Genomic DNA, 27743 nt, shown 5'->3' with positions numbered 1-27743 from the left:
AGAGGGTGGTAGAAGCTAGAACAGATTTTTATTTTCTTCCTAATTGGTTGGGACGATGAGTATACAAGTTCCCATACTCAATCCAACACCCTACCCCTACCCACACCCCATTTCTTACCACCAAGCAGTGCTAAATAGGTAAAACAAAATGACAAAAAAATATTTAAGATACACCATGCCAACGAAAGTAGGACAGGAAAAGGGAGCTTGCAAGACTGAAACATGTGAAGGGTGGGTAGATAAGGAAAAAGCAAAAATGCTAAATAAATACTTTTGTTCGGTATTCACTGAAGAAGAGTGCAGATGAACCACTGATTAATGGCAAGGGTACTTATTGCAGTAGGGTAGACGCCACAGCATACACGGAAGAGAGGATCTGTGTGGAACAAATAAAATAGACGTGAAAAAAGCCATGGGGTCCTTGGATATTAAAAGGTGGCCAGAGATCTATTCAATAAATCTTGGGAAACAAGAACAGCTCTACATAAGAAGTGGTGTGGTTCCTCTTTATAAAACTGATAACAGGGTGGAGGCTGGAAATTAATTCATTAATTAATCCATTAATATGACATCATAAGAACATAAGACTTGCCATACTGGGTCAGACCAAGGGTCCATCAAACCCAGTATTCTGTTTCCAACAGAGGCCAATCCAGGTCACAAGTACCTGGCAGGATCCAAAGGGGTAGACAGATAACCATTCTGCTTATCCCAGGGATAAGAAGTGGATTTCTGCAACTCTTCATTAATAATGGTTTATGGACTTTTCCTCCAGGAACTTGTCCAAACCTATTTTTAAATGCATTAAAATCTTTCAAGGCTTAATTATGCATTGAGTAAAAAAATAAATTTTCCCTTATTAGTTTTAAGTATATCACCTAGTAACTTCATTGTGTGTACCCTGGTCTTTGTACTTTTTGAAAAACTGATTAATGTGTACTCGTTCCACTCTACTTATGATAGAGATCTATAAAACAATATCTCCCCTCAGCTGTCTCTTCTCCAAACTGAAGTCCTAACCTCTTTAGCCTTTCCTCATAGGGGACTCGTTTCACCCCCTTTGTTCCTGCCACTTTGATGGTAAGAAAATTAATGAACACTTATGAATGAAAAGAGAGTGAAGCATTAATCCAGCAGACTGCAGAATCCAAGGTAGCATGGTTTTACCAGAGGGAGATTGTCAGATACGTCTGAACAATTTCTTTGACTGAATGACCAGAGAATTGCATCAGGGGTGAGCAATGGATACGTTATACTTTGATTTCAGCACTGTCCAGCATACCGGTAGGAGGCTCATAAATAAACTGAGTGGCCTAGGAGTGGGATCTTAGGTGGATTAGAAACTGGTCGAGAGATAGAAAGTGATAGAGTTCACTTTGAAGAAACAAAGATGAGTGGAGTGCTTCAGGGATTGATCCTGTTCAATATTTTTGTGAACAAAATGGCAGAGGGATTAGGAGGGAAAAAAGTATGCTTTTCTGCAGATTAGACAAAGACCTGCAGCAGAGTGGACATGCATGAGGGAGCAGTTGGAAACAGAAGTGATCTTACATACCTCGAGGAACGGTGAATTGCTTGGCAGCTAAGTTTCAGTAGTAAACAAATGCAGGGTTGTGCATTTTGGTTGCAGAAATCCAAGGGAGTGAGTGGTATGCAATGGGGAAGGAATGAGTTACTGATTTCCAAAAACCAAGAAAAAGGCATCTTGAGGCAATTATACTCAGTGATTTCATGGTAGCAAACAGTAGTGTAGCCAGAATTTAATTATTTTGGGAGACCAAAGTTAACATGGGTGGGCAGTAGACATACAGGTCTAGGCCCAACTAGTTGTATTGTCAATAAATACAGCTTTAGAATGCTCCCTACAATGAATTTCTAAGTAGTCTACAACAGGCATCATGAGTAACATTTTAAAATATTTTAATTCTATTATTTCATGCACTAACATTAAAAATGCCTTATTAATCTGAATTCAATTTGTTATATTTATTGCAGTTTATTGTTACATCATCACATAAAAGGTAAACAAAGAATGTTTAATAGAAATGTGGGATCCAATTACTTAAACAAATATTACTGTACTGTATGAATCCAGTTTCCAAAAATGCAGAGAATATCATAACTACAACAAAACAGCAACCACCATAATGATCATAAGAACTTTGCGATGGTTGTGGAACAGAAGTAGAGCATTCAAAAAAACCCATACATTCAAATTCTGGTGTCACCTCATTGACAGAAAAACAAATTCCCTCTACTGCCAAAAACTTGGTGAAGGAACACAAACCCCTAAAAAAATAAATAAATAAATAAAAGAGAGAGAGACACCTAGAACCTTGCCATACTATACCATAACAGTAACTTTCAGGACTCAAAGAGCAGCAATCTTATCTATGAAAAGGCAGCAAGGCAAACATTACATCAAGCCTTAGAACACTAATACACCACCTGTATGTCTACTGCCCACCCTAAGTGCCATAGTGGATAATACTTTGAAATCGTCGGCTCCGTGTGCTGTGGCAGTCAAAAAAGCAAAGAGAATGTTGGGAATTATTAGAAAGGGAATGGTGAATAAAACGGAGGATGTCATAATGCCTCTGTATCGCTCCATGGTGAGACCGCACCTTAAATACTGTGTACAATTCTGGTCACTGCATCTCAAGAAAGATATAGTTGCGATGGAGAAGGTACAGAGAAGGGCAACCAAAATGATAAAGGGGATGGAACAGCTCCCCTGTGAGGAAAGACTAAAGAGGTTAGGACTTTTCAGCTTGGAGAAGAGACGGCTGAGGGGGATATGATAGAGGTCTTTAAGATCATGAGAGGTCTAGAATGGGTAAATGTGAATCGGTTATTTACTCTTTCAGATAATAGAAAGACTAGGGGGCACTCCATGAAGTTAGCATGGGGCACATTTAAAACTAATTGGGAGAAAATTCTTTTTCACTCAACGCACAATTAAGCTCTGGAATTTGTTGCCAGGGGATGTGGTTAGTGCAGTTAGTATAGCTGTGTTTAAAAAAGGATTGGATAAGTTCTTGGAGAAGAAGTCCATTACCTGCTATTAATCAAGTTTACTTAGGGAATAGCCACTGCTATTAATTGCATCAGTAGCATGGGATCTACTTAGTGTTTGGGTACTTGCCAGGTTCTTATGGCCTGGATTAACCACAGGATGCTGGGCTTGATGGACCCTTGGCCTGACCCAGCATGGCATGTTCTTATGTTCTTACCTATTGGGCAAATCTCTACAAATACTGCACCTCTGTCACACATGCCCATCACAGATAGAATAAGGGACTACATAGAAAACAGAAACATGCAGACAGAACTGAAACAGAAAGCCAGGAGAAACCAGACACTCTGAACTCTGTATTTTGCTTTTTCTTCAGTATTCCAAATATATAAGAATTGCACATTCCCAAATCGCTGAAAGGAAAAAAAAATGTTTTTTATCTTTGTTTTCTGATCGGTTGGTCCCCAGTCTCTTTTTTCCCCTTGTCTATCTTTTCCTTATTCCTTTTTCTGGGTCTCTTATTCTGTTTCTTCTTTCCTTCCTCCTTCATACAAACACATAGGCTTTCTCACATACACACAGGCTCCCACTCTCATATGCTTTCTCTTACATGCAGGCTATCATTTTCATATGTTCTAACATGCAGGCTCCCATTCTCTCAAAACACACACACACAGGGTCTGTCTCTCGCATGCAGATTCCCATTCCCACACACAAACACACATGCCTGCTCTCGCTCTGACATGCTCTCTTTCACACACAGGCTCCCACTCATGCTCTCACTCCATCACACACATACAGGCTCTCACATACATCCTCCCATTCCCACAAACACACACAAAGGATCTCGCTCTCATTTGCTGACTCTCACACTCAGGCTCCCATTCCTCCCCAGACACAAACAGGCTCTCACGTGCTCTTTCCCACAAGCAGGCTCCCACTCCCATACATATGTACACACACACAGGCTCTCACTCTCACACACATTCATATTCCCATACAAACATACAGGCTCTCACATGCAGTCTGGCACATGCAGGCTCCCACTCCCATACATATGTACATACATGCTCTCACTCTCCCATTCAGGCTGCCACTCCAGTACACCCGAACAGTCCCTTACATACATACAGGCTGTCACACCCACATGCTCTCTCTCTCACACACACACCCAGGCAGATTCCCATTTACACACACACATATACACTCAGACAGGCTCCCCTTCACATACATTCAAACCCCCCCCCCCCCCCCCCCCCCCCCCCCTGTCAGGCTCCTCTTTGTATACACTCTGCTGTTCCCCAAGCAAGCTTCCATTCACAAACATCCCCCCCCCAGGCAGTTTTCCATTCACATGCACACACACACTCATAAATACACAACCCAGACAGGCTCCCATTCACATACATGCCCCCCCCCCCCCCCCGAGTAAGGCTCCTATTCATATATATATACCACCCCCCCAAGGCAGGCTCCAATTCACATACACATCCCCCATGCAGGTTCCTATTCACATCAACACACAACCCATACAGGCTCCCATTCACATGCACACCCACTCCCAAGGCATTCTCTCATTAACATCCATATATATATATACACACCCCAGGCACACTCCCAATCACACATACCCCTCCACCCAGGCAGCCTCCCATTCATATACACAAACCACCAAGAAAGGCCATTCACCTACATCCACCCCCCTCCCCAAGGCAGGCTCCCATTCACCTACATCCACCCCCCTCCCCAAGACAGGCTCCCATTCATATACATCCACCCTCCTCCCCAAGGCAGGCTCCCATTCATATACACCTCCCTGATTGAATGGGCCTTAGCCCAAAGTGGGTGGGCCAAGCCCACCCATGCCTACGCCACCTTGAGGCAAAGCAGCACAATAGCACATTGGCCTGTGTGAGAGGGATGCTAGGATGCACAGGGAGAGGCATAACCAAGGAAGTCATTATACTGTTGTACAAGTTGCTGGTGAGTCCTCACCTGGAGCAGTGTCCAATTTTGGAGGCGGTACCTTTGGAAGGATGACTTGGAGAGTTATAATTTAATTTGGAGCACATATTGGACCCAGTTTTCTACTGGCTATATTTTTTAAGTGATAATACTGGTCTTATTCTCATATCATGTTGCTTTTATCTGCACTAATGCCTTAATTTCTTCTGAACCTGTAACATAATAATGACAGCAGAAAAAGACCAAATGATCCATCCAATTTGCCCAGCAAGCTTCTTATGGTTTTATCTGCATGCAGGTTATCTCAAGTTTCTATTAAGGGTAGCAACGGAGCATGCAGTTATTCCCAAGTAAATAAAATTTCAATACAAGTTACCTCTCTCTTTTGGGTTCTAAGAAATCAATCATTATAAATTTCTGCTTCTAATCACAACTGCAGTCTCAAATGCAGATTGAAGCTATGGAAGATTTGATAGCACATGAAGAAATTATCTTTCATAGCCTGCTATAGGTCATACTAGTAAGATAGTGATTTAAAGAGTGTGTCAATAAAGTTTCAGGAGTTTTGATCAATAGTAAAAGTTCATCCTTTTAGCTGTGCAGCTTATGTAACTACACCAACACCTTCAGTAAATGAACCCATCCCATTCACAGCAAGCAGTTATTCTGAACTCCCAAACAGAGAAGGCACAGAAACTCACACCTCTGCTGACAAAATAACAGAGGAATGTGGAATGAAAGGGCTCCCAGATTTGCCACTCAGAACTTTGTCAGCAGATTCATGCACCAGTTCTTACTAGTGGCAGATTTGGAAAACCACGCCACACCATTCAACAGAGAAAAAAAAAACAAGGCAACTGAATACTAAAGAAGTCAACCAATTTTTAATCCCTTCTCCCCAAAACAGTTTTGAAAACAAAAGATATACTCACAGAGCTTTTTCAAACCATATTTTTCCATATTTTTAAATAAAGCTATTTTTTAAATAAAGCACCTACACATCTCATAAAATGTAGACCAATTTGCTTAATACTTAACCAAAAAAATTCTTCAACTGACAAATATTGAATTGTTGAACATTTCAAATGCTAAGATGTAACAGTTTTTTGTGCATAGTCTTATCACCACTGCCAGTATGACGTTTGTACAGGGCTCTCTGAGCAGTGGACAATCTACACAGAGAGCCATCTGCAGCTAGCAAAGGCATGAGCTGAGTTCTTTAAGCATCATCTGAAGACTCTCCAGTAATATTACTTTGTCAGGATTCAGTACAGATCTTTATGCAAGTCAACATATCTTACATGAGATAGTGACTAGGACTGGACATGAGGTGTGGCCAAGTTTTAAATGTTGCTGTCAATTGCAGTGTGCTACAGCACGCAGACTAAAACTCAAAACTGTTTCAATCAAGGAGAAAGGTAACTTTTCCTTATCACACGTTCTTTCCAAGGTTCAATTACTTTAAAGCAGGTAATAATGTACAATTCAAAGGGGCTCTAGGATTAATTAATCCATCCTGCAAGAGCTTCCTCTTATTCTGTAAGACTGTCTTGCACAAACTTGTGCATGCTTATGAAATAAAATAATTCTGACTCGCAAGTCATAGTTTAAACAAAAGTGGTTTAGTAAATCTTCTCAAGTACCCCACCCAAGAAGGAATTTTACATTTCTTACAATTACCACTTGCAGGGGATCCATTACATTGCAGTTACTTTCCATTTTAATAAAGTAGGGCAGTTCCCATGTTAGTCCATTTGGATGTGAAGAATTATAGGTACAAAACCAAGCTGAGAAGACCCCTTTTTATTAGACTAACTTAATACATTTGGGACTAGATTCTAAGCACTCTGCTACCTTCATTAGGTCACGGTAGAATGAGCTCTCCAACGCTAGTCCCAAATGTATTTAGTCCAATAGAGAGGTACCAGTCAAGTTTCTAATATACCTGTATCCCACTTTGAGTGAATCTCGTATTCAAAAAGGTGGGATATAAATCCAAGTACAAGTTATTTGTTAAAAAGGTCTCATGCAGGTGGGGCAACACTTCACTATATTCTCAAGTTAACGAGACATACAAATAAGACAAGGCCTCAAATGTTACAGGGGGTGTTGAAATATTTTTAGAAAATGAAGTTTTCTGCAAGAAACTTCGCCCAAGTGTACTAACACAACACCAGCACTACAGTGCAGCATCGCAGAGGCCCACCAGCTCCTGTCCTCTCCCTGCCAACAACAACTTTCTCTGAGCCCCCTCCCCTAAACCTGTTGTTGCGGACCCTCCCCCTTTCAGCTCCTATTGGTTGCTTGTTGTCAGGGCGCCTTCCCATTTGGCCCCGTGACCGTCGCTCGCGCCACGTCTCCAACCAAGTCCCACTCGCGGGTTCTCGCACTACTGCTCCCTTCCCATCCTTACCTGAAATGGGTTCACGTCCATGGGGTCGGCGAACGGGTTCGTATCGAACCCCGACATGGTTAAGCGGTGGACAGTGCCGGCCACACCAGAAGCGAGAACTCCGCCGACTTCCGGCTCTGTAGACTCTTCTCCCTGCCTACTTCTTCGCCTCTACTTCCCGGAGGCGGGCGCTCTCAAGCATGCGTACAGCGCTAGGGGACTGGCCAACCGCCCCTTGAAACGTCACAAAGATGGTGCCTGCGCCGCCGATGACGTCATATATGCATTCGGCGTGTTGGCGCTGCTCCCCGTCTGTAGGTTGGAATTTATTTATTCTTTTACCCTTTTCATCTTACAGCGATCATTTTGGAAACCTAATTCGTTACCATAAAAATAAAACCAGGTTTCTTTTTCAGTCTACCGTGTTTTGGTTTGTATCACTGTTCAAGCTTCAGAGCTTAGAGGCTCTTGTTGAAGGTGCAAGTTTGTATTGCACCAAATGCTGGCACATAAAATCTTTATATGACGGGAAACTTGAAATTCGTAGTTTTTAAATAAATATCATGTGATCCGCACTGAACCTTTTAATGGAAGATGCGGACTATAAGAATTTATAAATAAATATCTAACATGTGTATGTAAGGCCGGCAGAACCTTTATTCTTTATTTGATTGACGAAAAATATTTACATTCCATGTCCTATCACAAGACAAGGAAGCAAAACATTGTTAATTGTTTTTAGATGCATATGTTAAAAAATATAAAATATTGAGATTTATTTTTCCCTAGGGCATCTCCTCCCCAACTTCCTTGGCATTGTTATTACTTAAAATATATATTTCTGAAATGCTTCAAATTGTATTTTGAAACGAGTCCGCCCTATCAATGCCATTTCCCTTAAAATGCCATTTCTGTAATATTAATATCACACAAGATTATGTACGGGATTCCAATGGTTAGAAATTATGATGGATATAGTTTGAAAAATCGCAAACATGGATGATAGATTGTCATAGTATGGTTTCTTGTAACAGAAAATTATAATGTTAATAAAAGAAATACAAATTAGAATGAATTATGCTGGAAATTTATCAAATGTTGATTTTTCATACACTTATCTATGAATGTAGTTCCAACAAAACACATTTTGAACAGGTTTCCTTGTTAAACATAAAATTGTTCCTATTCAGTGATATACTACCAATTTCTCATTGAGGGGGCATATGAAGGATCAGACACCAGTTTTACTGCACTGGTTAGACACTATTTTCAAATAATAATTTACCACATGGCTCCCCAAATCTCCCTTTCACACAACTTTTTTTTTTTCCGGTGTGTACACAAAGGTATGATGTATTTCAGGTGAGGGGTCAGGAGATTTCTCATTAGAATTTCAAAACTCTTATAAGGCAAAAGAAGACATGTTTAAATCCTTCATGGAAATCCTAAGACTTAGATTTGTGTGAGAAACAGTTTTCAGATCTGCTGCACGGATTAAGCCAAAAACATTGTAAATTACAAGCAGCTACATTCAAAGTAGTATTCTAAGATGAAGCAATTCTTAAGAAAGTCTTCGTGCACAATATTGGCTCCTTGCCTATTTGACAGGTGTCTTCCTGTGACATGCAAGTGTGATCATATGTGTGTGAGAGACAAATAAATGGGTAGAATGGAAGGAAGTGGAAGAAGCAAAAGAAGATATTGTGGAACACTGTAATAGTGAAATGGCACAGATCAGACAAACCCAGAACTCTGAGAGCAACAAAGAGAGAAGTAAAAGATGTAAAAAAGACAGGCCAAAGCAGTAGAGATTTTTAACATAATTTTTAAAAATTAAAATAAAGTAAAATATAAAAAACTGAAATTTTATTTTGCACATTGGGGGATACTGACCACCAAAAACGTCTCCCTATATGGAAATTAATAGAGTTGGCAGGTGAAACAAAATTACTTTCCCAAGGTCACAGAAAGTCATTGGCAAAACAGGAGCTCTGGATTTTTATTTTTCCTCATCTTAAGCACAATCCACGACCACACTTTCTCCTACTACAATGTAAATATATCTTCTCCCCTCTCCATGTTTTTTTTTTTCCTAGCACCAATATTAATGTATATACAGCTCTTTCTCTTCCACATCTCGGCAGGCACCCTACCTACACCCAGAGCTAAACTGTGTGTCTTCAGCACCCTGGGGATAATGCTTGCATTTGGAATGTCTCCTTTCCCCACCCTTCCTCTGTCCTCATAGCTAGACTGTAACAGATCCCTACCTAGCAGAAATACTGCACGTCAGTTACACACAGAGAGGGGTCAATGCAATAAAATGCCCCCAGCCTAGCGCACAGGTTTACATGTGGTTGGACGCGCTAAACTAGCACTCGATATAATGAGATTACAGATCAGCACGTCCAAAACACATGCCCAAACAAACGCATAGCTGATGGCGCCCATCACATGTAAATTCTATTTTTAAAAAATTGCTGGGCGCCGAACACACACTTTTAAATGTGGCAAATTTAATTCCAGCCCCAGAGGTGGCGTAAAGTCAATTCATTGTGACATTTAAATTTACTGCTTGCAGTGTTGAAAAATAAATGTATAATGGCTTGTTAAAAAAAAAAAAAAAATTCTTCTGGATGCACAATTTAGACAACCATAGTAAGGGGTGCTTAGCTATGGGCATCTTCAGCAAAATTAGCCAGAAGAAGTGGGCTTAAAACAGATGCTTATATTGAGTGCCCATTGCAATTTAGGCGCCTGATGCATTTGAGCGCTAGGGATGACCAATTCTCTAGTGCATCCTTTTTTACGCAGCCCCTCATTTATATTGCATTGGGTGTCCAGGGGATGTGGCTGCGTGCGCATTAAGAAAACAGGTGCTCATTACGAGCACCCATTTTCGACGCATGTCACTGCATCGGCCCCGAGACCCTTAACTAATACAGAATAAGGGACCATAAATTAGAAAGAAACCGAGACATGTAAACAAAAACTTGAAATGAAAAAGCCTGAGAAACAAAACTCTTAAGCAGTGGAAGATGAAAGAAAGAGGAACAGAAATGCATTTCCTTCTGTACAGAGTAAAACATAAAGGCCTAAGAAATACACTCCCACTAAACTGACATTCCAATTACTAAAAACTCAAAATGTTTTTTGTACCTCGTTCGATCCTTTTCTTTTTCTAATTGGGCTGATCCTTGTACTAAGTCCTTTTCTGTTCTGTGTCTTCTCTCACCCTGTCTTCTTTCCTTCCTCCCTTTCATTTATTTCTGACAATGATTTTGCCTTTTCAATTTTTTTTTATTCATTTCTCTGATGTGCCTCTCTATCCACCCTTGGCTAGATTCTGCTTCTCCTTATCTCATCCTCATCTTCAATCTGCCTCTTTTTACATCTCTCCTGCCTGATTTCCATCTCCCACTCACTTCTCCAGTTCTTCTATTCCCCCTTTCATTCCTTCCCCAGTCTTTGTTCCCTCTCTTTCATGCACAGTACTCGACCTTCCTCTGCCTTTTCTCTTACCCCCTGCCCAGCCTCTTAGTTCACCTCCCCCATTTCCACCCTCTCTCACCTCTCTTCAAAGATCTGCATCTTTCATCTCTCATCCTCTAAACAGCCTCCTAACCCCTTCCTAGTCTTTGCCCCTCCAGGTCCTTCACATCAATCCCCCCTTTCTTTATTCTGTCTCACATCCCTACTCATACCCCCCCCCCCCCCCCAATCCAGTCGGCTGATATCCTAATCTGAGTGCCTGCTGAAACAATCTCCCCCAACCTAATCCCCCAAGTCCCCACTCTCCTCCCAATCACCAGCCAGTCTATGCTCTTCTGCTCTCCCAACCTTGAGTCGCCATGTGAGACCCTGCTTGCCCCATATTTCCATCCCCCTTCCTCCACAGCATCTGCCATTTGCTTCACCCCCTCCTTTATAATCTTCCCTCCACTCCCTCCTTCAGCAACTATCCTCTGACATCCCCCTTCTATTGCATCAACCCCTGCCTCTCCCCATCTGCAAAGCATTAGACTTTTTCCCCCATCTACCCCTGCCTCTCCAATCCTTCCAGCATATGCCCCTCTCCCCCAATTTTTGCCTCCTGCCTCTCCTACTTCTCTCTCATTTCCCCCTTTTTGATCTTTTCTGAACATTTTTTGAATCACTTATACACACAGGACTGGGCGATGTACAAATTAAACAAGCATAAACATAATTGACAAACAATACACACAGTTCCTTCCCCTTTGCCCGACTCTCTATGTGGCTTTTCAAGCAGAAGAGGCACCAGGAACCCTATTACTATGACTGTTATACTACTAGTTTGATAAGTTGCAGCTACTGCTTTTTGTTTAATTTTTTTTTTCTGGCTGTGATTTGTTCTCTCTCCTTCCAGCAGAGAGCTGGCCGTGACGTCATCGGTTTCCTAAGCTCGTCCCAGGAAGAGGGACTAAACCAGCAGATCCTGTTGCTGGAGAGAGGCGGGACAAGCCAAAGGAGGTCTCACTCTCTTGCACTTTGTTGGGGCGTTCTAGCCAGAGTTCTCCGATTCAGATAACTATTAGCATGACAATTTTACCTATGTTGCCAAATATTCAGAATGACCAAAATAAAAGGGTAGGAAAAGAATGGGGGAAATTACAAAATGGTATTAAGTCAAGGTACAGGTTATGGAAAGTACGGCAACAGGGACATGTCTCAGAATTTAGGGCTGGTCGGTCAGCTTTCATTTCTGGCCTGAGCTCACGCGCTTGCAAATTCTTACTTCCAGATATGCTCGGCAAGGAGGGAATCCGATGAAAATCTTAGAGCTGTAAAAACGTTATACTTCAATTATGCAATAATAGCTAAATTATGGCCCTGTCGCGTTCACAGTACTGACTTTTACCGCTGCTATCTACGCCTCTCTCGCACTTGTAGGTCATAGGCCACGCCTCTCTCAGACAGACCCGCTCCCTTGGACTACCTTTCCCAGCGTGCCACAGGACCGCGCTGACGTCATCACGCGGTGGGACGTGCCCTTGTCAGTGTTGGGCTGCTATGGCGGAGGTCCGAGGTGAGTTAAGGGCAGAGCCGGGACGGTCGATGGTTTCTATGGTGGCCGCCTTGTCATTGGGAATAAGAGGCTGTAGGTAGCAGTTGGCAGAGTGACGCGCGCAGCTGAGTCGAGGCTACGTGTGACTGCAGGAGGAGGAGGCGGCGGCGGCGGCGGCGGCGGCGCGCCGGGCGCAAGGGACAGGGCGGGGCACTGCAGTAAGTTACCTGCCTGCAGGTGCGCGAGTTTCCCTGCCCGCCCCGGCGCGGCTCTGCTTCATCTGCACGCATCCTCGCTGCAGGTGCAGCAGTGCTGGCTAACCTGGCCCGAGGGAGGAGGCGGCACTTACAGACGCTTCCTAAAAAGACTAAACAACGCCGTGTGTCCGCACATTAATGTGGAAGCGATAGTAGTAACAAGGGCTGGGTGACTGACGTGTACTGGTGCGGTGGTTCTGCTGTGGCACTGACAGGGTGAAGGCGGCTCGGTGGCGGGACTGGAACTTTAGACTGCCTGCGAGATAGAAGACTTTTGAATCGTGTTGCTTTTTAGGTAGTTTTGTACAAATCGGGGTCAGCAAACACATTGTAAATGGTACTGTTTTATTGGGCTATATACAGTTTTGAATAGCTTTTGAGAGTAATGTAGACGCTCTTTTCTTTATATAATGTTGGCTTAATTTGCAATGATCATAGTAACTAGGGTTTGTAGTTTTAAGTCTAAACCGATATTTTTACCCATAAATTCCTGGATTTTTCCAAAGATGACAATCAGTTTAAGCTATTTCCCCTAATTTTAGGTGGATTAAAAAGATGGTTCAAGGTCTCCAGCCACTGCTGCCATCCAGTGTGGACAAAGTGCATGCTATGTTTCACGTTCCACTCCCTACTAGTGGAAGTGCTTACCCTTCAGTGCAGTTCATGACATGTTTCAAGTCCCCCATCCCAAGCAGCCAAAGTGCCAGCTGTCTGGTGCCATGAATGCAAATGAAGCAGGCCGTATCCACCAAAAGCACCTAATATTTTATTGTCCTGGCTTCTGTCAACTAAAATAAAGTCTTATATTTACCTGGAAAGTTGTCATTTTTTTAAACTGATTTTCTCCTGTTTTTGTTCTTGTCATAATAAACCCTGATAAATTCCTGGTAAAAATAAAGAACAATTAAAAACGAAAATGAAGGTCCCTAACAGTAACACAGTAATGACAGTAGATAAAAACCAAGTGGTCCATCCAGTCAGCCAAGCTTGTTGCTCATGGTAGTAACAGCCACTCTGTGCAGGTTACCCTCATGCTTTCTGTTATAGGTTGTAACTGCCATTCAGTGCAAGTTACCTCTATGCTATCTTTTAAGGGTAATACTTGCTGCTCCATGCAGGTTACCCTCAGGTTACTCCATGCAGGTTACCCTCATGCATCCCTTTCTTCATTTCCAACATCCAACCTCCAGGGATCCACAGACTTTATCCCATGCCCTTTTGACTTGTTACTGTTTGTGTCCTTACCACTTCTTCTGGAAGGACATTCCAGGCATCCATCAATCTCTTTGTGAAGAAAACTTTCCTGATGTTTGTTCTGAGTTGGCCCTCCTGCAGTTTCATATCGTGACCCCTAGTTCTACAATTTCTTTTCCAACAGAAAAAAGGTTTGAGTTTGTACATCATTAATATTTTTCAAGTATCTGAACCTCTACATCATATCTCCCCAGCACCTCCTCTCCTCCTGGGTTTACATATTTAGATCCTTCAGCCTATCCTCATAAGTCTTCTGATGCAGACCCCACACTATTTTGGTTGCCTGTCTCTGGACCGCTTCCATTCTGTCTCTATCCTTTATTGAGATACGGTCTCCAGAACTGAACACAGTACTCCAGATGAGGTCTCACCAAGGATCTGTACAAGAGCATGATCACCTCCTTTATTGTTTATCACTCTCTATGCAGCCAAGTATTCTTCTGGCTTTAGCTATCATTTTGGCACATTGCTTTGTTACCTTCAAATCACCACACATTATTACCCCAAGGTCCCTTTCCTGATCTGTGCACAATAGTCTTTTGCCCACCATCAACTACAGCTCTTTTGGATTACCACACTTCAGATGCATGACTCTGCACTACTTGAGTCCCAGCTGCCAAATCTTCAACCACTTAAGCTTTCTTAAATCACTTTTCATTCTCTTTACTCCTTCAGGCAAGTCCACTCTGTTGCAGATGTTAGTATCATCTTCAAAAAGACAAACTTTTCCTTCTAACTCCTTTGCAATGTTGCTCACAAAGATATCCAAATTCCTTTTGGACTATGCTTCTTTAATTATTTTTTGGCCTTTAACTTCCTTCCAGCTCTTAAGCTTCCCAAGTTTTTTACTCCTTGTTAAATGTAACTTTATCTTATTCTCTTTTGTTAATTACTTTTATTTATTGCTTCTGTTATACCCTTGTTTTATGTAAACCGATCCGATATGGTTTATTTACTATGAAGGTCGGTATAAAAAAGAGTTAAATAAATAAATATTGAACAGAACCAGTCCCAAAACCTATCCTTAAGGCACTCACTCCACTTAATACTATTCCCTCTTCAGAGTACGTTCTATTTACCGTTACATGCCGTCTCCTGTTAGTTAACCTGTTTGTAATCCATTCTACCACCTTGGTGCTAAGCTTTTCAATTTATTCATGAGCCTCCTATGTGGGACCATATCAAAAAGCTTTGCTGAAAACAAGCGCTCTTCCTTGATCCAGTTCTCTAGTCATCCAATCAAAAAATCTGTCAGATTTGTCTGACAGGATGTTCCCTAGTGAATCCATGCTGCCTTGGGTCCAGCAACCCATTGGATTGTAGATAGTTCACTATCCTTTCTTTCAGCAGTCTCCATTAATTTTCCCACCACCAAGGTGAGGCTAATTAGCCTGTAGTTCATAAGGTCACTGTCCAGATTTGCAGTCCATTGCAAAAGAAGTGAATCAATCAGCATCAGTAAGGATATGCTTAAACAAGTACAAAGAGTTCCTGAGAACATCTTCCATGCAATGTTCCTATAAGATTTATGCACAAATCTTTCCATGGCAAGTCAAAGTCAAGCAATTCTTCAGTAGGGTGCATAATGAGTTGCTTATTTGGAACTTTTGAATTGTTCCAGGTTGCATGCCATTGATTCTCACCATTAAAATCCTCAAAAATACTACTGCAATTCTAAAGAACCCTCCAGGTTTTTAGTCTTGTTCTAGAAGGGTAGTTCAATGTTCTGATTTACCCTGGAAAGGAGAATGGTTTGCAAGCTCCTCTATAATTTTGGTGGATGGATGTGACAGAACCAGAAGTCAGTATATTGGAGTTGACAATGTACCCAAGATTGTTTACAGTGCACAGTTATGGGTCCATAAGCTTGATAAGAGAGCTCTGGGCCCATACTGATGCACCTGTTCTGCTGTAGAGTAAACTAATGTTTTACTCGTTCACTGCAGAATGACACTTTGAGCTAAGTTTTGACACGGTTGTTAATTGGGAAACAGAGACCATGTTTATTTGTTTGTTTTTGGGGAGGGGAAGTTATTTTGCTAAAGTTTTCAATTTTGAACCTGATCTGCCATGATTGCAAGGCCATTGGTCTGGCAATGCGTATGCTGTACTGCCAGAGCAATGTGATCTGTGCATGAAGAAAGGTTAACAGGTTGGGGCTCTTCAGCTTGGAGAAGAGATGATTGAGGGGGAATATGACGGAAGTCTACAAAATCATGAGTGGAATAGAACAGGTAAATAAGGAATGGTTATTTACGCTTTCAAATAACACTAGGATTAGGGGCAGGGCCGGTGCAAGGGTATTAGGCGCCCTAGGCGAAACTTATAGCTTTATGCCCCCACCCTACCTCCAGCCCTTCACACATTACAACTAAAAATTATGCATTTATAAAAACAGATTTTGCATGAAAAAAGACATTCTAACTACAGTCTTCTGGGGTAAAAATATCATTTACAACTTGTACATAATATTTGCATGCACTGCTTTGGTGCTAACAAGAAAACCTTGCAAAATTAGACACCTGAACAATATGGTATTAGGTCTATTGTAAAGCACATTGGATGTGGGCTTGGCCTTCAGAAGGCCATGAATAAACTAAATTGCAATTACAATTTAGTAAACCTCCTATACAAAAAACAGCAGTAACTGTTTGCACTCAAACAATAACAACCTTACCTATGAAAAGACAATACTGCAATTATGCCAGGCCCTAAAACACCAAAACATCTCCTAATTAGGAAAACGGAACAAGCCAGGCTGCTGTAGATCCCTATAGAAACTCTTGAGTACCTTAATGTATGCTTCTCTGCTATAAAATGTTGGTTATACCACAACAAGCTTTCATTAGAAACATAGAAATGACAGCAGAAGACCACCGAATGGCCCATCCAGTCTGCCCAGCAAGCTTTCACACTTATGTTTCTCATACTTATCTGTTACTCTTGGCCCTTATTGGTAACCTTTTGGTTCCAATTTCCTTCCTCCCCTGCCATTGATGCAGAGAGCAGTGCTGGAGCCGCATCAAAGTAAAGTATAAGAATGCTGACTTATGCTGGAGCTGCACCATGGTAACAGCCATTGGTGATGTCACAGAAAAAAGTGTGTCCTCAGTCTCCATCTGCTGGTTGGGGGGAGTAAACCCATGCATCTGGATTGGTATAGCAGGATTCAAGGAAAAGAAATGTATCAGGTAAGTTTACATTTCTCCTTAAGTGACAACATAGTGATGTCCTTTTGAGAACTGTCAGGTAGCAACTGGTAAACTGCTGTACTGTCTGGAGAAGCTAAACTTGATATGTCTTCCCTCCTCAGCCTATGCTCACTTTTACTGTTCTTCATTTTTAACGGAAGTGTTTGGTTCCTGCCTAATTTTCTTTTTATCTGTCTGCGATAAGGACCTAATAGCGATGCTTGTTTTTGCTGTTTCCTTAGTGTTTCCCCTGTCCTGTATTGTGCAGAACTATGCTTGGGGCAAGATTGGCCTGGATAGTGAAGTTGCAAAGCTCATAGCTAGCAGTGATCCTCTGGGGCACATAGAAGCGGACAAGCCCTATGCAGAGGTAAGCATAAACCCCCTCCTCTTTCTGACGCCCACAGGTGGTGGTCAAGATGAGATTAGTGAGGGCCAGCCAAGCGGCTCAGGTGATGTCCATGCGGAAGGTCCCTAATTCTATCCCCGAGACGTGTCTGCCACTTCCTGGGTTGGCTGGGGATGCTGTGGAGACAGCATTCATGTTCTCAGGAGGGGGGAGGGAGTTGTGGTCATTGCTGAAGGAAGACACCTGGTGGCTGAATTTTGGGTTCCAGAAGGGCTCCTGGTGCAGGTATGTCACTGTGGGAATCAGACTGGTTATATTGGGGGCAGGAGAAATTATCCCTGGTAGAGGCAAATGAAGGCTCGGGGTTCCAGGTGCCAGTCCTGGTTCCAGTCTGAGCTGCAGATACAAAGGAGCAGGAGAAAACTGCTAGGTTGGGGAAAAAAAGATGAGATAGGCATGGCTTAAGGATTCACAGTCCTAATTACAGATAATGTGAATAAATATGGAGGGGCCTTTGATTCAAAAAAAGAGGAAGAAACAAGAGACTAGGTATTTTTATGAAAAGTCTAGGAATGTCATTTTTTTTTTTGATGCAGTAGTTTCTTGCTTTATGCTTCAGTCAGAGCCAGGGCTGTAATCTGGCATTATGAGCCTTTGTTTCCAACTACCAGGGGAATTTTACCCCCTATTTTATATCCCCTCTCAATTTACTTTAATCCAGTGCCTCGGTGGCAGGAACCCTGCAATCCTGGGCTCTGAATTCAGCCACCAGTGTGGTCATTGGGCGGTGACTGACCGACTATGGGCTCCTTCCCCCAGGGGTTGTGAATGCTGCCTCTGCAGTATCCCCAGACCTGGCTGACCTGGAAGGGGTTAGCTCATAGGAATGCCTTTCTAATGCAGCACAACAGGAGTTCAGCAAGCCACATCATTCATCAAATTCCAAAATCTCCCTTCCCAACCCTTAGCTTGGATTCTTTACCATTAATATACAGGACAATCCTTGGGTTGTGCTCAGCCAGGAGTTGTACGTGTTCCCTGCTTGAGCATGGGGAAGGTGCTCCTTCTTATATGTGTTTGAACACTGAATGTTTGCATTGCTGACAAATGGATCCACTGCCTCCTAACCCTACCACCCAGTGACTACTTAATTACATACTGTGTATAGCCTCACTTTGTCTAAAATTTCAGATTGATTTATTTGCACATTCGGCCATTGACAGCAGATTTAGGTGAACCTTTCAGGCACATTGGTTCTGCTTACATTGACTTTTCTTCTCTCCACCTTCTTAATTGTCTGTCTCTTCCTATTCAATTTTTCTATAGCTCTGGATGGGAGCTCACCCCAAAGGAGATGCCATTATTCTTGACAACAGAATTACCCAGAAAACATTGGGGCAATGGATAGCAGATCACCCTGGTTGCTTAGGATCAAAGGTCAAAGACACTTTCCACGGGCAACTGCCTTTCCTCTTTAAAGTCCTCTCAGTTAATATAGCTCTCTCCATCCAGGCTCATCCTACCAAGGTAGGGATCTTTGTGCTTTATCTAGATAAGAGATGTCTGGGTGGCTGAATTTGTAGATAGGATGGTAAATGCATACATTGATTGATGTAAATATATTTTCTCCTAGGACAAGCAGGACGGTAGTCCTCACAGATGGGTGACATCAGATAGAGCCCAGCACGGAAAACTTTTGTCAAAGTTTCTGGAACTTTGACTGGCACACTGAGCATGTGCAGCATGCCATGATCTGCGCGTCTTCGCGGGGTTCTCCTTCAGTCTCTTTATTTCCATGGTGTTAGTTGCCTCGTAAGGGTGGAGCTCTGCTCTTTTACTGTTTTTTCTTCAACTTTCTTACCCGGTTTTCCGGTGTTTTCAGTGTCTGGTCCCTCTTCTCCGGTCAGTGTCCATCGGTGGCGTGGTAGGTTTGCTTTTGCCTTTCAATGCGGTCAATTCCTGGTGTGTCGCTCCTCGATGGCTGCCGGCCATCGACCACTCGGCTGTTTTTCATGGCGTCAACCAGCAGGTGCCCATGGACCATGTCGATTATCAGTCCATACGAGGTTTGCATTCTCTGCCTGGGGGCATCACACAACACCCGTGGGTGTCAACTGTGTGATCAGATGACCCCCAAGGGCCGTCATGCTCGGCTGGATAAGATGGAGAAACTCTTTGGCCCCAAAAAGTCTACTCCGGCATTGGAGGCCTTGATGCCTGGGGTCCAGGGGGAACTCCTGAACAGGCTGTCCTTATCCACGCCCTCTGCGGATTCGTCCAGGAAGAGAGGAGCTGGTAATAGGCCATCTTCAGTGTTGACACTCTCAAAGACATAGGGCAGTTTCAGCTTCTTCAGCGCCAGGGAAAGACCGGGCCAAGCATCGTGAAAAGTCCCGTAAGCACCGTCACCGGTCACCGTCCGCACACAACTCTGGCTTAAACCCAACTCTCCCTACCTAAGACCTATGATTTGGGATCAGGCTGCCTCCCTATCTTACCAACAGTACTGCAGTTGTTTTTGTGCCCATTGGCACCTGTTTTCGGTGCAGGTTGGTCATGTTCATTGCAGAGAGCAGCCTGTAGCTTGGTATTCCCCCATCTGTGAGGGCTATCATCCTATGAAAAAGCAGAGCTGCTTACCTGTAACAAGTATTCTCCTAGGACAGCAGGATGTTAGTCCTTAGGAAACCTGCCCACCACCCTGCGGAGTTGAGTTCTGCGTTTTATTTTATTTTTTTGCTCATGAACTCTGTTACAAGACTGAAGAGGGACTCCGCATGGACACGCAGATAGTGGCATGCTCAGTGTGCCAAAGTTCTAGAAACTTTGACTAAAGTTCTCCATGCCAGGCTCAATCTGATGATGTTACCCATCTGTGAGGACTAGCATCCTGTTACAGGTAAGCACTCTGCTGTATTTGTGGATGGGTGCTGATAGATGTAGAGGATGCAGGTGACTAGATGCATGGGTTGGGGTGTATGTTGATATATAGTAGGGTGATAATGGATATTTATGAATGAGCATGGGTTGATGACTGTGTTGGTGTGTGCATGTGTTTATGTGTGTGTGCATGGGTTTATGTGGTGTGTGCATGTGATCTTGCGTACAGATGGATGAGTGATAAGTATGCACGATGGGTTGCTGTGTTAATGCATGCATGAGTGATGAATGACTAGTCTGTGCTGGTGAATGTTTTGATGCATGGCTAGGTGGTGTGGATACATCTGTGGATGAATATATGTAGGTTGGTGAGTGTGTTGATATATGTATGGGTGATAAGCGTGTGGATACTGGATACATGTGCTGGCAAGGTATTGGTGAGTATTTCTGTAGATGAGGTGAGTTTAAGTGACAGGATATTTGCATAGATGTATATTTTCATATCCGAAGTGATAGCCACTTGTATGTGAATGTAATGTTCAGTGCAAATCCCCTCATGCTGCATCAAGAATTAAAAAATCAAAGAGAAAACAAGATGGCGCCCTGAGCGGGAGCATAGCCGCGAGCTCCGTTTTCTTATTGCCAACTTTAAGCTCTTTTAGCGATATTTCTTTCCGAAATGCCTCACAAAAGGAAGGGCAAGGTCCGGGTATTTCCACCCGACCCAGACCTTGCAATCGGACAACGGCTAATAACAGACTTCGCCGCGGCCGCACCAGAAGTGGAGGAGGTTAGCCCCATTGGAGTTGTGGCGAGAGGAGAGCCATATTCTCCCGGGGAACTTTCACTAACCCCCCCGGATCCCAAAACGCCGGCTCGAGCTTTGCCCCTGGAAGGCGATGGAGGCGCTGAAATACATACCCAAGAGGAGAAGATATTTCAGCGGGGTGGCCCAGAGAGCGCCTTGAAGGCTGGTGACCCCGGAGGAGTCCTGCAGTCTCGCGTGGCTGAGACGCCAGGAAGTGAGGGGGAGATGGCGGCGTCTACCTCCAGGACAACAGGGGAGTCAGACGAAGGAGCAGGAACCGGGGTAAGAAAATCTCTCACCCAGCAATTTGTAAAGCCGGCAAAAATAACCCTCGATAACATCTGGGATCTCATGAATGGGATGCTGGTTAAACTAGATAATCAAGCCCTGCAACTTGAAAATATTTCAACCAAATTCGGTTTGCTAGAACGAGATACACAGCAGAAATTTGTTGAACAAGGTAGCTCCATTAAACAAATAACTGAAGATATAAAAAGCCTCCAGAATACTAATGCCTCTATTATATCAGAAAGGATGTCTACATTGAGAAGGCTAGAGTCTATTGAGAATCATGTGAGACATTTAAATTTGAGATTCTTGAATTTTCCGATCATAATGGGCGAAATCCCTCTGCTATCGTTTAAGAAATATATTTCGGAAGTTTTGAAGATTCCCCATCAAGAGATACCACCTGTAAAAAAAATATTTTTTCTTCCGAAAAGAACTAGCACTCCCTTAACGGTCCCACAACAAGGGTCAGGCTTTCAAAATCTGACCGATTACCTCGAGAATTCAAATATAGAAATAATAGACCGTGCAGTTCTTTTTGTTTCCTTTTTTGAAGAAAGCGATGTCTCAAAAATAATGAGAAATTACTTTAAAAATATTTCCACATTATTCTGCGGTGGACTCATCCGTGTATACCCGGATTTGGCAAAATCTACTCAGCAGCGTAGAAAAGATTTCCTATTGATGAGACCTGAGACTATAGCACTGGGGGCTAGCTTCAAATTGAGGTACCCCTGCAAGTGCATTATCAAGCTGGCCAGGAACACATATATCTTCTTTTTACCAGATCAACTGAGAGCTTTCTTATCTGGCAGGAGACCACCCGAGGAGGATGAGAATCATGGGACAATAGAAAATTAGGTGTGGAGTTGGGCATAAATTTGTGATAGATGTCGTGTGTACTCCTTGTATATTTCCTTTCTCTCCAATATTTCCTAAGTATTAAGAGACTTGATATGATACTATGTTATTTCAATTATATGTTGGAAAATTGTTATTATTTTCACCTTTATTTCCTAAATTTCTCTGAGATTTCTAATACAAATGTTTATTTGTATATTGTTTAAAAGATGATAAATAAAGAATTAAAAAAAAAAAAAAAATCAAATTTGTCTATTACTACTCCCCAAGGTCTTAGAACCATCATTATTCTGAAATTGTATGGGGATCTAAGCTGCTACCCACAGAAAACTACTGATTTCTAACTGCCAGCAAACTATTCTCTCTCGTCTCTAGAGCTGTACTGAATGGCTGTGCTTCCACAAGTCTGAAAAAGTTCACCTGTGCTTGGATGCACCTCTGAAGATCAAGTGAAAAATCAATATTATATACTCCCACAGTTGGTCAGCATCAGAGAAATGTGTGTTCCATGAATGGAATAATGTGCAAGTTCTCACTTGTTCTAAGAAAATGACTCTTTAGAAAAATAAATTATAAACTAAACTATGAAACTGTTCTGTTCTCAAAGGGAGGACTTTACAACTGTTATGCATAAAGATAGTCCATCTGTCCTTCATAATAATTACTCCAGGAATCCGGTTCAGAAAAACAGTCCATACAGGGCTTTCCAAACCTGTCCCCGTGACCCCACAATAAATATGCATGAGATAAATTAGCACATACTGGCTCTCCAATGTATGCATAGCCATTGCGAATATCCTCAAATACTGAATGGCTGTGGGATCACCAAAACAGGGAAACTGTACAGGAATGCATAACTGCTAGGGTGGTTCTGTTGGGTTTTGGGAGAGAGCAGGAAGCCAGCTATGACCCCGAGTTTTCCTTCCCTCTGTAGGAACTTGCTGCGAAGCTCCATGCTCAGTTTCCCGAACACTATCCAGATGCAAACCATAAGCCCGAGATGGCCATCGCACTCACCCCTTTTGAGGGGATGTGTGGATTCCGACCTGTCCAGGAGATTGTGGCTTTTCTCAAGAGTAAGAACCGGACTGCATAGGAGCAGGGGGGAAGTAGGAACCAACTAAGAGGGGTGGGAGATTGCTTTAGGTAACTGAAAGGGGGGGCAGGTGCATAAAGTGGAGATTGGCATCAGCTTGACCTAAAAAATCCCACCTGTACCTGGGTTGTTGTGTCTGATGAGGAAAAGAGATCGCTGTTGCTTACTGACTAGAACGCAACCATGTTTGCAGCTTACGATGGAGAAGCTTGTACTGTCCGAGAGGCTGACGGGGGCTTAAACTCCCGCTCTTCCTATATCTTTTCTTTTGTCTTCTCTCGTTCCCCTTGCCCCCAGAATGGCTTTAAACGGTTCCTGTCTCTACAGATGTCCCGGAATTATATGCGCTAATTGGCAACGTGGCGGCAGAGCAGCTGGAGCGCAGTGTTGAGGCAGAACCTGACCTTCGGGGGATATCCATCGCATTGCGAACCTGCTTCACGAAGATGATGAAGAGTGAGAAGAAGGTCTTTGTGGACCAGCTGAATATGTTGGTGAAAAGAATTTCCCAGGAAGGTGTGTCCTCGGCCTCTTGACTTTATGACCTTGGAAAGTTGCAGCAGCATCTGTTCTGACTGCAGGCCACCTTCCACGCCCTCTGCAGGCTTCTGTGCTGACCTTATCCATAACCTTATGAGGCCAGCACAGCAATACATAAAAAGTATGGGGGTAGCGTGAGTAATGGAAGAGGGAATGGGGAAGGTACAGCTGTAAGAAGTGCACGTAAAAGAAACAGACTAGGAGAAACAGAATGGAGAGCCAGGGACAAGGTGCGGCAGGGCTGAAACGTGAGTAGGTATTTACCTCAGAGTGGATGAGCCTGGGATAATGGCAGTGGTGTACATACCCTGGGATTATCCATGGATGATGTGTGTGCTTTCTCTCTCTTGCTTCTTCTACAGATCCTGTCAGCAGACTGACAGTGCTGATTTGAATGAGATTTCTGTCTGAGAGAGTGAAATCTAATCCTGATACAGATTCCAGTGACTTGTTCTCCCTCTCTCATAGCTGCAGTGAAGAGGCTAACGGAGAGCCGAGTCTAACATGGTTTCCCTTTCTTTGTGTGACTTTCAGTCGCTGCTGGGAAGGACATCACAAAGAGCAATGGGGAGCTCCTGTTGCGGCTCCACTCTCAGTTTCCTGGGGACATTGGCTGTTTTGCCATCTACTTCCTGAACCTTGTGAATCTGAAGCCAGGGGAGGCCATGTTCCTGGGAGCCAATGAGCCACATGCCTACTTGCACGGAGGTAAGCATTTTTGTATGTATGGTATGTATGGAAGGTAGGATGATCTTATACATGGCTATATGAGATGTAGTGGGTGTGAACGAGCACGCATCCCCAAATATAGAAGTGTGTGTTGAGGGGGCTGCTAAGAACCTCTCTCACCCCTTGTATGAAAACGAGTGTATGTGAGAGAAAGTGTTGAGGCTTAACTTTCTAATTGGGAATTTGAGGATGTGAACCTACAAAGTTTTGATGTGAAATTAGAGAGACTGCTTCTAAGCTAAAGGAGCAGCAGCCCTTGATGGACTAGTAAGGGATTCCTATCTGCTTTATCCTCTCTTATTCCACCCCATCGAATAGCATATAAGTGTGTGGGAAGGCAATGGAGCTGACCTCTTTGGCACAATGATGACTCTTGCAGTGAGCCTCTCTCGGTAACATGAGACGTACCGATGGCCGTAGACAGACCGTCCTTTCCATCTCTAGTGAGGGCCTTAGAGTGAAGGTTTGCCTTCTGTCTGAAGGTGAGAGAAACACTTTTCTTGTCGTCTAGGGATGTGATGCAGCTATAGCCTTGCAAGGAGTTCAATGCAGTGAGTTTATGACCTTTCTCTAATACAGGAAAATTAAGTAAATAGTGAAAAAGCAGAAGTCCCTATATAAAACACCATTTTCACCGTTTCTGAAGTCTGCTTTAGTTACTCTGCTCTGTTATTCACAGTCATCCTACTTTAAGCTTCCACTGGTCTACAATGGTTCTTTTGGTCTTCCCAAACGCATTAACGTTGTTATGCCGTTAAGCTAATGTTTTTAAGGTTTAATGATTAATGCTCTAAAGTTTTAATGTTCTAATGTCTAATGGTTCTCCCAATCATTTCCATTGAATGTTCTTATGTTCGTATTCTCTCAGACTTAATGTTTTAATGTAACGCCCACCCGCGACTGTTCTGTTGTACTGTAAACCGGTGTGATCTGTATATCATACAGGAATGTCGGTATATAAGAATTCAAAATAAATAAATAAATCATTTATGTCCATGTGGGGTACCGAGAAAAGGGAAGACACATAGAGGGGAATCCCGAGTTCCATCACAGAACCTGTTTCAGTAAGGGATTTGCGGTATTTGAGATGTGTGAAAGAACATGATGGTACTCAGGAGAGTGAAGTTGCTTAAGTGTAACAGGTGTTCTCTAAGGACAGCAGAACAAACAGCCACACAAGCGAAATGACATCATCCGACGGCTTTGAGTTGGAGCCTGCTCTCTCTAACCTCAGGCCTAAAAAAATCCTTTCCGAGCATGCTTGGACGTTTCCATGCTGCCGCCGCCATGCACATCCCGCAGTCTATTCCCCAAGTTGGATTCAACTGGACGGGAAGGAGGGAGGGATTGTGTGGCTTTGTCCTGCTATCCACAGAGAGAACCTGTTATTACGACTCCACTTTCTCTGTGGACAAGCAGCAACAATACAGCCACACCGGCGGGGACTCCAAAGCTGCGGTCTGCAAAGAAAGCCATTTCTTTTTATTTGGTCAACTTGCAATCCTAGCTAAAATTATTGCTCATTTAATTTGATTGACTGCTAAATCGATCAAAGTTGTCAAAGTGATTAATGCAGAAAGTAAAAGCTTTTACTTAAAATAGATTTTTCAAAACTGCTTGACCAAAGTCACTATCTGTGCCCGAGTCCTGTTCCAAACAATAATGCTTGGTAAAAGTATGCATGGACAACCAAGTGGCCACCTTGCGGATATCCTGTATGGAAGCGGAGTTAAGATGTACTACTGTTGTAACTGTTCTAATTTGGTGAGCTTTTATGGATTGTGAAAGGTAAAGTCCAGACGTTAAGAAGCAACGAGAAATACAGAAAGCCAGTCATTGGTACAGAGTTTGCATCATGACTGGCAAGCCTTTTCTGTTGTCGTTATAAGATAGAAACAATTGTAATGATTTACAGTAAAGTTTTGTCCTATCCAAGTAGAATAGAATAGTCTAATGTATGGAGAGCTTGCTCTGTTAGTGAAGAATGTAGCTTTGGGGGGAAAATTGGAAGCACTGTTCTCGAAGATGAGTGTAGGATGAGTAATGTGCCAGTGCTTGAAATTCCCAGACTCTGCAAGCTGAGATAACCTTTAGTAGAAAAGAGTTTCCAAGTTACAAATTTCATATCTGCCGTATATATTGGTTCATATGGAGGCTTCATCGGCTGAGCAAGAGCTACGTTTAAAGTCCCACTGAGTTGGAGGCATCTTTGTCAGATATTGCAAATTAAATAAACTCCTGATACATTTGAATATCATGGGGTCCTGAAAAAATGGGAGGCCTTCCAACCATTGATGGTAAGCTGCTATAGCACTTAAGTGTACTCTGACAGAATTTGATTTCAACCCTGAAATAGCAAGGTGAAGAAGGTAATGCACGAGCAAGGGAATCAAACATGTAGATAAATCTTCATTATAAGAACACCACCAGAGGGAAAATCTTTTTCACTTGAAATTATAAGATCTGATAGGTTTTCTTGCTGCCAACAATACTTGTTTGACTCCTTTTAAAAGGAACATGTTCCATACTACTCTGCTTTCAATATCTATGCTACTACAAGTGCTAAAGATTGAAACCTGGATTGAAGAACAGATCCCTCCAACTGAGTTAAATTTTGGATATATTGGAAGCCAAATTGGTGGAGTTGTGCCAGTTTGTGCAACCATGGAATTCAGATTTGGCAGGGCCAATCGGGAGCTACTAGGATTCTTCCTGTATCCTTTCTTGGTTTGAGTGTTACTGTATTTTTTGCTCCATAAGATGCACCTGACCATAAAACGCATCTACTGTTCAGAGAGGGAAAATTTTATAAAATGGTGTGCTAAGCCGGCTCCGTTCCCAGGCGTCTGTGCGTGTTATTGAGCGTTAATTAGGGGTGTGCATACAATTTTTTTCGTCCCTGTTTCGTTTTTGGGTCTGGGGAGGGCCATTTCGGTCTACTCCCCGGATCGGAAAACTTTTATCATGCTATTTCGTGAAACCCCCACACCCCACCCCACCCCTTCAAATTTAATTAACTTCAACCCAACACCCTCCTGACCCCCCCCCCAAGACTTGCAGAAAGTCGCTGGTGGTCCAGCGGGGGATCTGG

At 42.9% G+C, this 27743-nt stretch overlaps 2 protein-coding genes across 4 annotated transcripts in view; one reads left to right on the top strand and one right to left on the bottom strand.

Annotated features, from left to right (window-relative positions):
- SCAMP2 (secretory carrier membrane protein 2) overlaps positions 1-7593 on the bottom strand; it is a 35561-nt gene extending 27968 nt beyond the window's left edge. Inside the window, exon 1 of the mRNA XM_029575684.1 lies at positions 7395-7593. Within this exon, the coding sequence (XP_029431544.1) occupies positions 7395-7451 (57 nt within the window). The 5' untranslated portion in view covers positions 7452-7593. The remainder of the gene's footprint in view (positions 1-7394) is intronic.
- Positions 7594-7601: 8 nt separating this feature from the next.
- MPI (mannose phosphate isomerase) overlaps positions 7602-27743 on the top strand; it is a 32159-nt gene continuing 12017 nt past the window's right edge. Inside the window, exons 1-8 of one of the 3 annotated variants that reach the window (XM_029575681.1) lie at positions 7602-7687; positions 11761-11864; positions 12285-12420; positions 17344-17471; positions 18777-18977; positions 23222-23363; positions 23711-23899; positions 24458-24631. In XM_029575681.1, coding sequence (XP_029431541.1) covers positions 12405-12420; positions 17344-17471; positions 18777-18977; positions 23222-23363; positions 23711-23899; positions 24458-24631 — 850 coding nt within the window. In that variant the 5' untranslated portion in view covers positions 7602-7687; positions 11761-11864; positions 12285-12404. Of the gene's footprint in view, positions 7688-11760; positions 11865-12284; positions 12421-12469; positions 12618-17343; positions 17472-18776; positions 18978-23221; positions 23364-23710; positions 23900-24457; positions 24632-27743 lie in introns of those variants that run through there. The other 2 variants (XM_029575682.1, XM_029575683.1) reach the window with 2 other exon arrangements.

The sequence above is a fragment of the Rhinatrema bivittatum genome, chromosome 13 (assembly GCF_901001135.1).
Source record: "Rhinatrema bivittatum chromosome 13, aRhiBiv1.1, whole genome shotgun sequence".
Classification (NCBI taxonomy): Eukaryota; Metazoa; Chordata; class Amphibia; order Gymnophiona; family Rhinatrematidae; genus Rhinatrema; species Rhinatrema bivittatum.
The sequence above is the reverse complement of the archived record's forward strand: the minus strand, read 5'-3'. Positions and strand labels throughout refer to the sequence as shown.